The sequence below is a fragment of the Camelus bactrianus genome, chromosome 6 (genome assembly GCF_048773025.1).
Source record: "Camelus bactrianus isolate YW-2024 breed Bactrian camel chromosome 6, ASM4877302v1, whole genome shotgun sequence".
Classification (NCBI taxonomy): domain Eukaryota; kingdom Metazoa; phylum Chordata; class Mammalia; order Artiodactyla; family Camelidae; genus Camelus; species Camelus bactrianus.
In genome coordinates, this window is record NC_133544.1 from 81,236,976 (window position 1) to 81,252,637 (window position 15,662).

Consider the following 15,662-nt stretch of genomic DNA (forward strand, 5'->3'; position numbering starts at 1 on the left):
GCTAGTCTTCAGGTCATTCTTACCTATAGTTGCTCCATAAATAGTTGTAACTTTGGTGTGCCTGTGGAAGCAGTTGAGCTCAGGGTCTTCCTATTCCGCCATCTTGGCTATACTGCTCCAAATCATCTTGCTTTTTATAACAGATATTTCAGAGCATTTCTGGCCATTTGTGCCATTAGGTTATGTTTAATTCCGATAGTTGTAGGAACAAGGGAGCTAGGGAACTCTTCGTTTCCGGATAGTAGGATGAATGGAACAGGGAGGGTGTGCAGAACTATTAAAAAGTACAAAACGTACTTTGGTAGATTAGGGAGAGTCCTCAAAATGGAGAACATAATATTATGAATAAAGGCTGAATTTTCTTTTTGTAGGGATATGTCTTTGAAATTATAAAAACTATTAGAGAAGATACTTGCTTATATAAATATTTCCTTTATAGGCACATTTTACATTAAATCATTCAATAAAACAAACCAGTATATTGACTTTATACTATCTTTTAGTCCAGTCTTCAAAGTGTTTGAGTTTACAAAACATTTATGAATAAAGTGATCTGACTTCCAGATCTGCTTTAAAACAATCCATTGGATGGCATGGGATTGTGGGTAGAATGAGGAGCAGAAATGTACTAACCATTTTGGGTACATGGCATACATGAGGGTTCATTTTACTATTCTGTCTACTTTTGTATATGTTTAAAATTTTCATTAAAAAAAAAAGGAACAAAACTCTTGGACTCACCACCATCAATGTCATCTCTTCCTTGAGGTCATCATATCGTTCTTCTAAGCGACTGAACTCATTCAGAAGGTTCTGATATCTCAGCCTTTCATCATTAAGATCAAGTTCCAGTTGTTTTGTTTCTTCTACTAGCTTCTTCTCCATAGTCTCTGAAAGAAAGGAGAGGGAAAAGCATACCAAAGATGGCTCCACAGAACACATGAGTACAAACATAGACACTGACTTCCAATTTCTCTGCAAGGAGTGCTACTCTGAGCACTACCATGATCTGTGAAGTGTCTTAGTGGAGGCAGGTAAAGAGAAAATACCATAACCGAAAAATAAAATAATTTATTAATAACAACAACAATCATCTGTTGAGTTCTTCCATGTACTACAGACTGAGTGCCACTAGTTCATTCACTGGTTACAGCACATCCTTGATAAACTTCCACTTGTCATCACCCAGTAACTAAAGTATATATATTTTATTCCAGTAGTATTGTTTCAGGCTATTCATAAAATTCTTTTGGCCAAATTAGTGTACTCTGTCAAAAAGTCAGAGATGTTCCTCAAGTCTCTGAGGGAGTGGTGACATTTCAGTGGACCTCGCTGTCCTACTCTGCAGAGTCTTCCCACTCACCTCATTCCCCGGGTTCTAACTTAGAATTTTCCAACACTGTGAACTCCCTCATTGTCCTATTACTCCCTTGATTCTCCCTCCTATGCCTGGTCCTCTGTGTTACTTCTCCTGTGTTGCTGGCGAACCTGATTTTTGCATTTACTCACCCTACCCTGCCCTCTCTGTTGCCAGGGGCTTGCACTTACTTAGGACATCATCTGGAGATTGGAGATTAGCCCCTGATTGCAGATCAAGCAAAGTAAAAGAGCCTTAAATCTCAGCTGCATGTTTTATCTCAATGAGCTGACCCAGTCACATTTATAAATACTAAGCTTCCTGCCACTATGGCCCGTTTTACTCTCATATTTTGTGGCTATGTCTTAATCTGCCCTGCCTGCGTCTCTTGCTGAACCATTTCTTTCTCTGTCAGCTCCATGAGGTCAAGGGCTGCCAAGTGGCTTGTCACAACTGCCTCCCTGGTACCCACCACAGTGTTTCCCTACCCTAGGGCTTTAATAACTTGTAAATAAATAAATGAAGAATTTTCTTCTCTGTATAACATTCCACAAGTTGCCTTTTACTCTCATCAGTTTGTAGAAGCTGCCTAAGGCTACCAACAAATTTTCCCTAGGCAAATCCACTGTTATTTTCTTTGTTCTTATCATTCAGTATCAAATAACATTTTCTATTTTCCTAGAAGAATTCTCATCATTCTGGAGTTTTCCATTGCATTTCTGCCTCCTAGCAGCCTTCCTTTCGTGTCTTCAATGACTGTTCTCTCCTTCCCTCTTAATTTTCTTTTCTGGCTCCTTTTCTTCACCTTATCCCTTACTTATGGTCATCCTGTAAGGCTTAATTCCAGGTTTTCTTGTCTTTCCTCCATTGTATTCCCTTTAACTGGAAGGAAGGGGCAGGGTGGGGAAAACACAAAGGACTCTCTCTTTAATCTCAATTTACTTTCAGACCACCTCTATCTGGAGGCCCTAGATGACATCCAAATTTTAACTCTAACAACTGATCTCATTAATTTGTCTCATAAAGAGAGACATGTTTCCCTCAATTTCCTTATTACTAATAACACAATATTACTGTTTTGATAACTCATCTCAAAACTTTAGAAAATTTTTTCTCCTTTTTTGAATACATCAAAAATGATAACAATCTATTGATTCTTTTCACTTTTATCCATCTTCTCCTTTTCATTGCTGCCACCAAATACTGTAGTTTAGATATATCCTCTTATCCTGTGTTTCTGTATATGTTCATAAATTATCATCATTTTAATTTATCCTACAAATAGCAAATAAAGTAAATGTCCACATCTATTAGTGTCTTTTTTTAAGGTGGCAAAGAGTGGTTGATCTTGAGGAAGTAATATTCATTGGTTTAGCAAAATAAATAATACATACAGATGCATATACTCATATACATATACATATACATATTAGCTCAAGAATTTGTCCTCAATCAACAGGATTCCTATAAGCCATAACTAATAAATCATATATACAGAATAATTAATTTTTTTAAAGTTACATACGATACTGACTAAACATGAATTCACATTTGTACATAAGGAGACCAGATTTACAAGTTCACCAACTAATTCAACCACATATTTGGAGTGCTTGCCTCCTGGAACTCTGAAAATTTGCTGATGATAGCCTCAATTTTTAAAAATATATAAGCCCTAAGCAAAGTAGTAACTTATACACCTTTGGTCTGAGGTTGGCTGGAGCATAGTAGGTTGGGCCCACGTGAGCCTTACCTGTCATCTCCTTAGCCTGCTCCACAATGAGGTGATTGAGAGCCTCTTTTTCCTGCTTCAGCAAAGTATTTTCTTCCTTCAGATTGGATACCAGCTACAAAATGAAACAATATACTGAAGTGGCTACCATAGACAGAGGGAGCACGATGCTAAATACAAAGACCACACAGCTGTCACTCCTTCCTTCCACATCTCAATGTCTCACTTTTTTGCCTAGTTATGTCTAGCCACCCTCCAAACTTGGTTCGAGCATTACCCGCTCCAGAAAGCTTCCCTGGAATTCCCTCTAACTCCACGTCTCTCCTTTGGGCTACTACAGGACCCTGTATATGCCTCTTTATTGCCCTTATAAATGATTTACTTTTACTTCCTTGACAAGAAATTCCTGGAAGACAGAGATAATGCTGATGTTGTTTTACTTTGTACCTTGAGTATTTAGCAATTGCCTGGCACCTAGTTAGCAGTTGCTCTTGAAGCAGTGATATGGTCTTCTCACCTCAACAGCATAACACAAAGTTTATGCGTACCCACGATTCAAGCAGAGAGATTACTGAGGTTAAGAAAAATATGAAAGGCATTTCAGTTCTGGAAACTCACTGAAGACCTCCTGAAGCTCCCTGCTCTCTGTCCTGAGAAAGAGAATTTCACTTTCATTTCCTTTTAAGAGTTTTGCTAGGTTGTAAACTAATCCTTTTATTCCACATTTAAGCAATGACCTTAAAACAATGTGAATAAACTTAATGCCACAGAACTGTAGACTTAAAAACATTTAAAATGGGAAATTTTATGTTACAAATAGGCATAGTTTTACCACAATTGAAAAAAAAGCATTGACCTTTAACTTTCTAGTTCCTGGTTGGATAAGGAGTCTCAGGAAGTAAAAATCAAAACCAAAGGTAACTTTGCAAAGCTCTAATTTATACAGCTCACCTTTGGAGTATAACATGTGCTTGTTACAAAGTGAAATTTGAATTCCTTTCTCTAAGCACAAGTTCAAGGCACTCTTAAAGCAACTGCTTTAGTAATAAAAAGAAAGTGTCAGGAGTTGAGAGACAGAGAAACAGGCTCCGTGATGAAAGAGCCCTGAAGCACAGGGAACTTAGATTACAGCACGGTGCCACAGCAGAAGTCAGGCCAGGAGGTGTTCCTCCGGACGGTCCAGTCTCTTCCCTCCGTACTGACATGGTCTCAACATCTGCTCTCAGCAGGAAGGCTGAGTTCACTATGTGCTCTAGAGAGAAGCTACTCTTTGTCAGGGGTATGCAACTGATCACCTGTGGTGCTTTTTCAAAATACATGTATTTAGCCGACACTCCCAGAGCTTGGGTAGGTGTCTCTTAAAAAGATCTCCAGCAGATTCTGATACACTCCTGGTTAAGAACCACAGTTCCACTGGGCTTTCTAGGCTCCTTGATCAGGCTGATGGGCAGTGCAGCTTTCCTGACCATGATACTGGCTCTCATTCAGTGAAAATTTTTCATTCTTGCTCATTACCATAATCCATCTAAAAGGATTAATGGTACTGCCTACAGCTATCTGTAAGAAAGCAGAAGATAATAAGGTAAAAAGAAAGGAGAAATCTGAATCTGTTCGTGTATGCTACTCTATCCGACTAGAAAGGTATGAACTTGACTTTGAAGACGAAAAGAGAATATTTCTACCAAGCTTAAATAATTCTAGTTTCAGAAAACTCTGGAAAGCTTCCAGGGACTCAGGAAATGGAAGAAAAAAAAAAAAAAAAGAGACAGAGAGAGAGAGAGAAAGAGATATTAAACTTCAAAAATATCCCATTGGATGCATATATGAATTCTGATAGAACAAGCTTGCCATGTCAAAAGAACATATATTAACAGTGCTGTTGTTTCCATATGCAGAGCCCAGATCTGCCAGAGATACAGGAGGGATTATTTCATCACGGTCCTGAATTCCATGGAAGGACTACAATTCTATTAGCTACACTATCCCACCTGAATTGCGTCTGAGCTCCTTCTGAGGTCCTCACTGTATATGCTGCTGCCAAGGTTCAGAAGTCAGTAGAGAAAAAGCACACTGGGATTCTTGCCAGTAGTTACAGCCAACAGAGTCAACTCTGTTTTCTTTAAAGATGGCAATACTAGTGGAACCTCTGAAAATCTCTTTTTTCCAGTAAGCCTTATGTTGAAGTACTTTTATTTTGTTTAAACAATACATTTCATTACTACCTGAGAACCTCACTGTTTTCTGTATTTAATAAAGTTTTGACATAAGTTAATACAAATTTGTAGTGTGGAAGCATTGATCAATCGGTAAGCATCTTTGTTGTTGTTATTGTTCTATCTGCATAGCAGCTCTTGGCTATGATCAGTGTGCAGACATTGGATTTTTTCCTCTTGGACTTCTTAAAACAGACTTAATGCAGGTTTCCATAAAGATCTCTACAACCAGCTATTGACAGTTCATTGTTTGATTTACTTCTTTTTTTTTAAATTTTTTTTGAGGGGAGAGGTAATTAGGTTTGTTTGTTTATTTATTTATTTACTTAATGGAGGTACTGGGAATTGAACGCCGGAACTTGTGCATGCTAAGCATGTGCTCTACCAATTGAGCTACACCCTCCCCTCCTGATTTACTTCTTAATCACATTAAACTTACTGAAGGAAAAAAGAGTCCACACTCCATCCAAATCTATGTATTCAAAGAAAAAAAGTGGATAGAAGGTAACTGGCCATTAATTCTCTCTTATAATAGTGCTTTCCCTTGTTCTTATCAGAGTCAAAAGGTTCTACTAAAAGACTCATCCATCATATAGAAGAAACTCTTGGAGGAAACACTAATAATGAACAGTAAACCAATCAAAATATGTATTTTACCTTTGATTGACACCGACACTGAGCCACCGGGGCCAGGTCTAGATGACAGCACATTTTCTTTGTGAAAACAGTAGATGAGGATATGAACATTAGTTCCTACCTGCTCAGTTTCTTGTTTGTATCTATCAGCACGCTCCTCAATGGATTTTTTCTCTGACTGAGTTTGTTCCAGGTCTTTCCGGAGCTTGGCAATTTCTTCCTGCAGACTGAGGACCCGCCCGGTGGCAATCTTAGCTTCTTCCTCACTTAGCTGAAGACGTTCTAAGTCACTTCGTAGTTTCTCAGTCTCAGAGTTGTATATGCCTTCTAGATTGGTCAGTTTCTCCATGAGGCATTTGTAGTCTTTGTTCTTTAAATGCACACATAAGTAACAATGAGGATAGACGTCATCAAAGGTATTTAGTGAGAAAATCATGCCTATTCCTCATCTTCATAAGATATCATCATAGCACTGATACAGTATCTAACCAAAGTACCCCAACATTTAAAGTAACACAGTCAGTACCTTTTTAAGTGATATAAAGAGAAAAGCAAACAGGCACAATTATTTCTGTTTCACATGATGAGCTACATGTGATTTTCTCACAGTTACATGGTGAGTTACCACAGTAAATTGTCTTTCCTGATTCTTAATCCAGAAATAGGAAAATCTATACTTGCTTTTAAAAACAAATCAGTATGTACTGAAAGCCTTGTGGTAGCCAGTGATGCATAAGAATAATAAAATAGCCTCAAAACCACAAGTTCCTTTCAAATCTTTTTGTTTACCATCCCAAAACTCCTCTTCCATCTCAGAAAGCCTTTCTGATGAATCCTATTTCATTCTGTTTTCTGTTTTTCTATGTCCTTCTTAGTATTTATGTATTACTAATAACCTATATATCATTTGCATGTGTAAAATATTCCTTAGTAATTATCTCTAAGAAATCAAACTTCTGTCTCTGCAAATAGACTGTAGATTCCTCAGAAGCATGGACATCTTCCTAATTCTTTTGCCATCTCAATGCTAAACAACTCATCTGCAAAAGGGACATTATAATACATGCAAATGAATGATAAAGACGAAAGAGCTTTGTAAAGTATAAAATACAATATGACCCTCGGTCCTAACAGTTTGGAGCGCTAGTAGATCTGGCTGTGTTCTCAAAAATTATTTTCTGCTATTAGTCCTTGCAATTATACTCTTGCCTATGAGCTCATCACTATTTCCACACTCCTTTCTACCATTATTACTTATCATTATTACTAAAGGGAGAGTCAAGAGGAGCCGATGCTGAAGATGACCCAGTGGATCTTGTTAGGCAAGCTGCACTTCCAGGGTTCCTGCTTTAAACACACCTGCTCGTCAACTTTGCGCTGCAGCTGCATGATCTTGTTCTCCATGCCGATGTGGAGCTTCTTGTAGCGCTCCACGGAGCGGGCCTCGATCTTCAGCTTCTTCAGCTCACGCTTGGCCATCATGCGCCGGAAGCAGCACTGCAGGTAGATGATGGCGTGCATGCTCCTCTTGTAGTAGGTGCGAGCCATCCAGCCCCGGACCCACTTCTGAATGATGACTGCTTTGTGCTCACGGAGTATCTGCAGAGAAGGGTAAGCACAAGCAATGTCAGACCCGGGCCTAGACTCGGGTTCAACTCTGTCAACCTAAGGGTGTCAGGCTGAGAACCCACACATTACCGAAAGGGAAAGACACAAGACTTGAAGCAACAATGTATTATGTGGACTGTACATATCACAAATCTTTGCAGGCACAACATTACTTTAAAAAGTAATTGAAAAGTAGACTCTAAAAGGCAATTTGAGAAACACAGAAAAATGTGTTATATTCACATGTTCTATGTCTGATTACATGTCTACGTATGATGATAAGCAGAGTATACAAGTAGAAGCTCTCCAAATAGAAAGCACCAGATCACTAGATGGAAAACACGTCTAAAAAGAAAGAAAAAATGCAGTTTCTTATTGGTGTATGATTTCTGTTAGACAGGTGATTCAATGTAAAATGAACAGAACTTGGTAGCCTGTGAACTATGTGCTAGTGAAATAAGAGACTTACCCACAGGCTTACAGCCGATACCACCTCAGTGTGCATTAGGCCTGTGCTTGAGGACATGGGGTACGGCCAGTAAGCAGGCTGTAGAAGCCAACACTTGGGGTACTGCAAAGTTTATTACTGATTTACTGACTTTTTCCCCCAGAAACAACCAAAAAAAAAAAAAAATGACACTCTTAGTTGCCACATTTGAGGAATACCATTCTAGTGAGGATTTCTCATTGCTGTTTCAAATGTAGCAGGAATCCACTTACAGGATTCAAAGGTAGTGGGGATACAGCTTTAAAAGGAAAGCTAAAAGTAAGATGAAGTGAAGTAAACAAATTTTAATTTTGTATCGTATTTTCGTTAAAAAAATTAATTTATAAACAACTTGTAACTATCAGATTGCCTTATGAGATAAATTTCTTGGTACTAATGACCATAAAGCAGAGACTGTGTAAACACTTTCCAGGAATGATGGAGAAGAAATTGTTGAGGGATTTTAAGAAAAGTTGAGCTAGCAAAACTTTGAGATCCTTTTGAGTCTATGATTTTATGAAATAACTCTTATATGATATGTGTTTAAGTGTATGCACTTGAAGTACTTATTTGTGATTATTACAAATGGACACAATTTATCTTTTATGAAACTTTTAAACATAAAAATCTCTGAAATCATCTATTCAGATAGCTAGCAGTTTAGTAAAATCATTAAAAAAAACAGTTCCTATTTTTAGGTTATGTGCCTGAGAAAAACAATGAAAAGTGTGCCATTCTAGAGGATACAGTTAAGAAATAAGTGGTTATGTTTAAAACCATCACATACAAAATAAACACAGGTGTTTAGAAGACCTTAACAGTATCTTCAGCCAACTCAACGCTGCTTCTTTGAGCTGTTTTGCTAACACTAAGGAGCCTTTAGTTCCCACTATGTGCAGTCACCGTGAATCATGCTGCAGTGAGGTGGGGCATCCGGAGCTCTCACCGAGCATCACAATCCCTGAGGAAACCCCCTGTCTTATCTGCATGACCCCTGACAAACTGGAGAAGACTCCATGATGTCAAACTGAAGGCTGTCAGAGTTTAAAACTCAAGTAGTACACAGTGGCAAAGATACCAATGCCAATTTTTCTGTTTCATTTCCTTTTCCCCACGTAACTTCAGACCTTGGTCCACTTCTGAAATTTCAATCAAATGGAAGCAGTATATAATTAAAGCTTCCATTCTCAATCTCATTTCCATCAGAGACATTAAATAACACCTGTTCTCACATTAAGACCCTCAAAACCCATGAAGGGGAATCTTGGACTGGAAACACAGCTAGAAGGGGCTCTAAAAGGGGTACTACTGGCCAATATTTGAGCTACCCTCTAACCAGTACAGTGGGAGCTGAGCTGGCCAGAGACTGCTACTGCTAAACCAATGGCTTCAAGACCCAATTTGAATGTTCCTGAAGAGAGTAGTGAGGAAAACCGGATGGTAACCAGTCTGGTGTAGCTAAAAAGCCAAGTTTAATAGGCTTTTCCCTCCCATGAAAGTTCATGCTTGCACAAGAACACCTGACTAAAGAGCAGGCATCAGCAGACAGAAAGACCTGGAGCAGCTGTCTTCACATTTCCCTCAAAATACAGCTATTAAGTAAACTCATTCAAGGCTCATTAGCTTTACATTTTTCTTTGTTTTTAAAAATTACTTCAAAATAAGAAAGTAAAATAAACATATGAACGGGGCCTAGGGCACATCCACGTATTGCCTGTGATTAGAGAAATGTCACTTAAATCATTCTTTTGTTGCTCCTCCTAACAATCATGCCCACAGAGTGCCAAGATTATTTGTCAAAAACTTCTAGAGCAACATATTCCAGTCAATACAACTTTAATCACATTAATGCTGTATTTTATTTCATTTCTACCATAGTAAGTTCTTCCAAGTTTGCTTCATTCTTAGAACAATCTTCTATCCATCTGTCATATATTTTACCTATTCAAAGCTAACCACAGTCGGCTCTATAAAGGCCCTCAATCCTAGGAATCTGTAAATGTCACCTTATTTGGGAATAGGGTCTTTGCAGATATGATTAAGTTAAGGATCTTGAGATGGAGAGATCATCCTGGATTATCTGGGTAGGCCCTAAATCCACCACAAGTGTTCTCATAAGAGATGGACAAAAGACGTGAAGATAGACACACAGAGAAGATGGTATGAAGCTGGAGGCAGAGACTGGAGTGATATGGCCACGCGAACTAGAAGAGGCAAGGAATGGATTCTCCCCTAGAGCTTCTGGAGGGAGTGCAGCCTTGCTGACACCTTGATTTTGGCCCAGAGATACCGATTTTGGCCTCTAGAACTTTAAGAAAATAAACTTCTGTTGTTTTAAGCTACCAAGTTGGTGGTAATTTATCACAGCAGTCATAGGAAACTAATACTCACTTTTTTCCCCCAAATTACATAGACAGGGGGAAGGAAAAGGCAAATTTTCTTTTTTCCATGTCTTGTTAATAAACATATGGTCATCTTTAATAGTCATATTTAATAGTTAAAAATATATTTCAGTTTTTGGTTGTCTCCATCAAGTCCTACATTCATAGGAGCCCCTGTGGTACTTTGTACAGACATGTACATTGATTAACATTAATGGGATGAATATACAAAGTCAAAAATAACGTCTCACCTTGCGATACCTATTTCTGGCCAAGTAGCCTCGCAAATAAGACTGAAGAACGATCGTTGCTGCCCGCTGGATCTTGTATCTCCTGCGGACTGCAAACATGCGCCAGTACTTCTGAATGGTGGTTGCTGCCTTGGTTCTGCGCAGGAACTTAGCATAGCTGACCAGAAAAAAAGAGTCGTGCATTGTCAGTAATCAGAAAAACCCAGAAACACATTTTGTAGCGACTTAAAGCACCAATCTTCAGCATAATAAGTAGTACCTCCATTGCATTATTCTAATAACATACATGTTAAATCAACATTTATATTTCTTTAATTTGTACAGTTATTTAACAGTCCCCAAATATCTGTGCATTCATTACCTCATTTGAGCCTTCCCTTACCCTGAAAAGTAGGATGCCCCATATTACCCGATTTTACAATAAAGAAAGTGAAGCTCATAAAGGTTTATTCTTTTGAGGGCTTGAGCTCATTACCGCAGGCTATGCCCCCTTTACATAGCAGACCAGCTTACACAGTCATCCCATACTTATCATTAGCTTTCTTAGACCTCTCCGTTGCTAATGTACGGTGTTTTTCCTTTCTTTATCTTTATTCCTAATGTTTGTCATTAATTCATGTCTTTTGATATTTCTAAATTAAAATTATCCTAATACATAATCACACTGAAGAGTAATTCTCTTCTATGCCTTCTCAGCTAATTGCTCCTGGAAACTCCTCAATGGAGTTATTAACTAGTCATATTCATGAGTATTTTAATTTACAAATGATTTCTTCAAGCGCATACAAACATAAAAATATAGGCGGTAATTTTTAATTTTTTTCTAGTTTGCATCTGAATCATTCATAAGGGTGAGTGAAATTTTATTCTATTTAACTGTCTTATGAATTAACTCCTTGTGACTAAGAAGACGGCCACTCAAAACCGTCCTAAATTGTACAAAATCAGACAAGCTCTCCAATCTCAGCAGCCTGTGAGCCAAAGAGGACGTGTCGCCAGGAGACCTACCAGCGGGCCTGGTGGCCTCGCACGTATCTCTGCACGGTGACGGCGGCCTTGCGCATGCGCAGGTACTTCCTCCGCAGCAGCCACCCTCGGATCGTCTTCTGGATCCGGATGCAGGCAGCCCGCAGCTTGTCTGCCCTCAGTTTTTCTAGATAGGCCACTTGACCCGCTCGGAAAAAGATCTTTGTCTTCCCAAACTGGTACTTGTCCTTGTCCTAGTTTTGGAAGAAATTGTATACTCAGAGGTAGAAATGATGACTATATAAACGAAATTTTGAAGAGAAAAAAAAATATCTATAAGCAGGCTCAGTAAAGGGAAGAATCTACTAGCTAAAACTTGGGCTACATCACAGTTAACTAACGGAGCCAGCTTTTTGATCCTATGCAAGTTGAGCAAATAAAAGGGATTTAAGGAAAACTGCAGTTTAAGAGTTATTTTCCAGAATTATTCTACCTGTAATTATTATCTGAGGCCAAAAACTTGGTTGTGGGTTATAGGCAGCTATTATTTGCTTGTTTGTATTTTAAATATCTCAAGGAAATGGAGATGCTGACACTCTCTCTGACTGACCCAGGCTGTAAGGATTACATCAGGCTGTGTATTCCATGAAAAAGCTGAAGGGACAAAAACACCAGCATGAAGAAAAATGCAGGATGTAATTAATGCACACAAAATAAAAATTAAAAATCTTCCATATTCATGTTAAGAGTTAAGTTTCTCAACAGCTAACTCTTGGCTTTAACAATAGTAAATCCCTCTACAAATTTCAAAACTCCTTTTACAAAAATATAATCACTATAGTGCTCACTGATTTCTGATTATAAGCCAAGCTGAGCAGTAAACACAGATAAATATATATGCATGCTATTTTTGGTCTATTATATTCTGATCCATCTTATCTAGAAGCATGCATGTTATTAACCACCTCATATCAAAAGAAGAGTGTAATTTATTTGTAATAATACTGTGATCTGAAATTCTAAATGAAAACAGAGAAAATAACTTGTCACTGTAAGTAAATATTTCCTATCTTGTACATGAAGCCAGAAAATCAGAAATCTCCACATATTATCTAAAACTATTTCAGTTTAAATCAATGAAGTTTACAAAGGAAGCTGGCTGGAAGAGCTAGAAAGTGGTTCTCTCTTTCTGTTTCCCTCTCCCTGCCCCATCTCAGCGCCCCCAATCCCCCCACACCAAGCCTGCACTCCTCTGCCTTGTGGCCCCGAGCCCAGACTGGAGCAGTCTGGGTGAGGAGGCTGGCAATGGGGACTGTCCCTACTTTCTGCTCTCTGCTCCCTAGAAAGGAGTTGGGCCAAACTCAAAGTATACCAGATTCTTCTACACATTACTAGGAAAGTGGCCTAAGCTCTTTCAAGGGAAGAAAAGGGTATTATTACCAAGGAAGAGATATTACATCTAGTTAACAGCTAGTAATTATGATGAATTACTTCAAAGTGAGATAATCCATCCAACTTAGTGTCAAATAAGTTAAAATACTCTTTAAAAAAAAACTTTTCATGGATCTTAAATTTTCCAGGACCTACATCAGTGGTTCTCAAAGTATAGTCTTCAGACCAGCAACAGCATCACCTGGGAACTTGTTAGAAATGCAAATTACCGGGCCCATCCCAGATCCACTGAATCAGAAGTTCTGGGGGTGGGGCCCAGCAACCTGCATTTTAACAAGCCCTCCAGATGACTCTGATGCATTCTAAAGTTTGAGAATGCCTTAGCTTGGCATGCAAGACTCCCCAAACACCAGCCCACATTTCCTGGCCAATTCCCTACTGTCCCATGGACCAACTTTTTACTGGGGAAAAAACAAAACAAAACAACAACAACAACAACAACAACAACAACAACAAACACTGTACTGTTTTCTAAGAAAACTCTATAATTTTCTACTAAAACTTTACATAAGCTTACCCACTCTTCAGGGCCTGAATCAAAATACACATCTTCCATGAAATTGTTCCTTTTTCCACAGCAGATATGACTTTGCCTTCCTCTGATTTCTTGTCTTACTCACTCAGTTTTTTTAGACACTAAAGTATATTATATTTATCTTTAAAATGCATTAATTTCTAAGACACACTATGTTATGTGAGGACAAGGTTATTTTTTCTTAATCACACAGCATCTGGCCTGATGTCTTTCATAAGTAAGTATTCAGTAAATTTTTATTGATAATGATCAACCTGTGAAAAGAACATGTCTCAAATCTGGGTCCAGGCCTCACCATCCTGTTTCCTGATACTGGACCATCATCCTCACTAGTCCTACCTTGACCTCCAAGACAGCATGCCCCTCCACCCTCCTGCCCTCAAATACTGTGCATTAGTGGCATTTGGATGTTCCTAGGACTTTCAAAGATAACAATCACAAGGCCTTTGGTCAATATTTGTTCAGATAAAGCTAAGCGGAAATGTTTCTTACCAGTATCAATTTCTCTAAAACATTTTTGCATGTTTGCTTTCTGTCACTTAGCACATCTTTTTGCTTCATTAGGACACGGTAGCGGCTGAAAAATTCTTGGTAAGTCCACCTATAAAAAGAAACTCATGTCAGCTTATTTAAAGAAGTAGGACTCCCCTATCCCCAATTATATACCCTTATATTTGAAAACGGTGAACCCACCGAGAGGGGAAACCTGCTGCGCTGATTCGGATGGTTTCCAGGACTCCGCATGCTCTCAGCTGCTGCACTGCCCTCTTCTCATCAAACCTACATGCAAATGTAGAAGTCATTAATACATGAAGAAGCCTGGCCATAGCCACAAACTACTCTTCTCAGTCCAGAGACTGAATTTTTTTTTAAGAGCCAAGTGGATAAGCTTGAAAAAAAAAAAGCATTCAAAAGTTGGAGATTTAAATGGAAAACTCCATGTGAGAGTAGGGAGGAGACCATTAGCAGAAAAATAAATACCACAAACTCGTGAGAATGCTCTAACAAGAAGAACAAATTAAATATGGCCCATTTGGTTATTTAAAAAAGTTATTGGTGTTTTAAAAGCTATTCAATTCAGTGTATACATACTAAGCATTAATAGTGTCCACATCAATGGGAAATATTTTATATTATATCTTACACTTTATGTGTATTTCACCCTAGACAAATGCCACCACAGTGTTAAACTGACACTAAAAGAGAAGCAGCAAGGCCTGCTTCTTACAGGAAAATCACTCCTCTTACTCCCCGGTTAAGCCCCGAGTGACCTATCCGAAGCTTCGGCTGCGCTGTCTTCCCAAGTGTTCTGTTGGGAGATGGGGTTGGCTGATGGAAGGTAATGGCCTTTAGGGCTGTCCAAGAGTGTGGCTCAGGGTGTGACAGCTTCTTCCTGCTTCTCACATCCTCCAGAAAGGAGGCAATGAGAAGAGTATAACAGTGTTTCAGAAGTGCCCTGCAGTCTAGGGAAGAATCTCCAGCGGGCAAGAGAAGCAGGGTGTAGGTAATGAGTACTCATATTCTGTGGAGTGGGAGTTGCTACAACCTTTGGTAAATGTGCCTAATCTTGGACCCACAAATTCCATTTCTAGAAATACATTATTCTAAGGAGATAATCAGGCAAATATACAAAAATGTTTGGCAAAAGGTGTTTATCATGGCCAAAGGAATAACCCAAATGGCTATTAATAGGGAATGATTTAAATGAATGTTGGTACATCTACATAATGTAATAACAAGGTAGCCATTAAAATGATGATGTGGATTTGTAATTACTAACATGGAAAACACTCACAATTTATTAAATTAAAAGCAGTTACAAAATGGCAGTTACAGCATGATCCCTTTCCTTTTATTAATGTCTCTCACATACAAACACACTCAGAGTGGGGAAGGAATGATCAGGAAGGACCGATCAGGAAGGACCTACGCCAGTTAATACATATTATCTCTCTGGGTATAATGCAATTTTCCTTTACTGTTATACTATTTCATATTTTCTGAAAATTATTTTCACAACGTGCATGTGTTACTTTCAAAATTA

General features: G+C 38.6%; 1 protein-coding gene across 6 annotated transcripts in view; it reads right to left on the reverse strand.

The window, feature by feature from the left end:
* Positions 1-15,662, reverse strand: part of MYO5A (myosin VA) — a 173,599-nt gene that overhangs the window by 55,780 nt on the left and 102,157 nt on the right. For all 6 annotated transcript variants that reach the window (XR_012507666.1, XM_074366143.1, XM_074366142.1 and 3 more), the window contains 8 exons: positions 14,312-14,398; positions 14,111-14,219; positions 11,674-11,885; positions 10,666-10,822; positions 7,298-7,537; positions 6,060-6,308; positions 3,111-3,204; positions 742-890 (listed from right to left, as the gene is read on the reverse strand). Coding sequence is in view for 5 of the 6 variants with exons in the window: in XM_074366143.1 (XP_074222244.1) it covers positions 742-890; positions 3,111-3,204; positions 6,060-6,308; positions 7,298-7,537; positions 10,666-10,822; positions 11,674-11,885; positions 14,111-14,219; positions 14,312-14,398 (1,297 nt within the window). In the remaining variant the exon portion in view is untranslated. The remainder of the gene's footprint in view (positions 1-741; positions 891-3,110; positions 3,205-6,059; positions 6,309-7,297; positions 7,538-10,665; positions 10,823-11,673; positions 11,886-14,110; positions 14,220-14,311; positions 14,399-15,662) is intronic.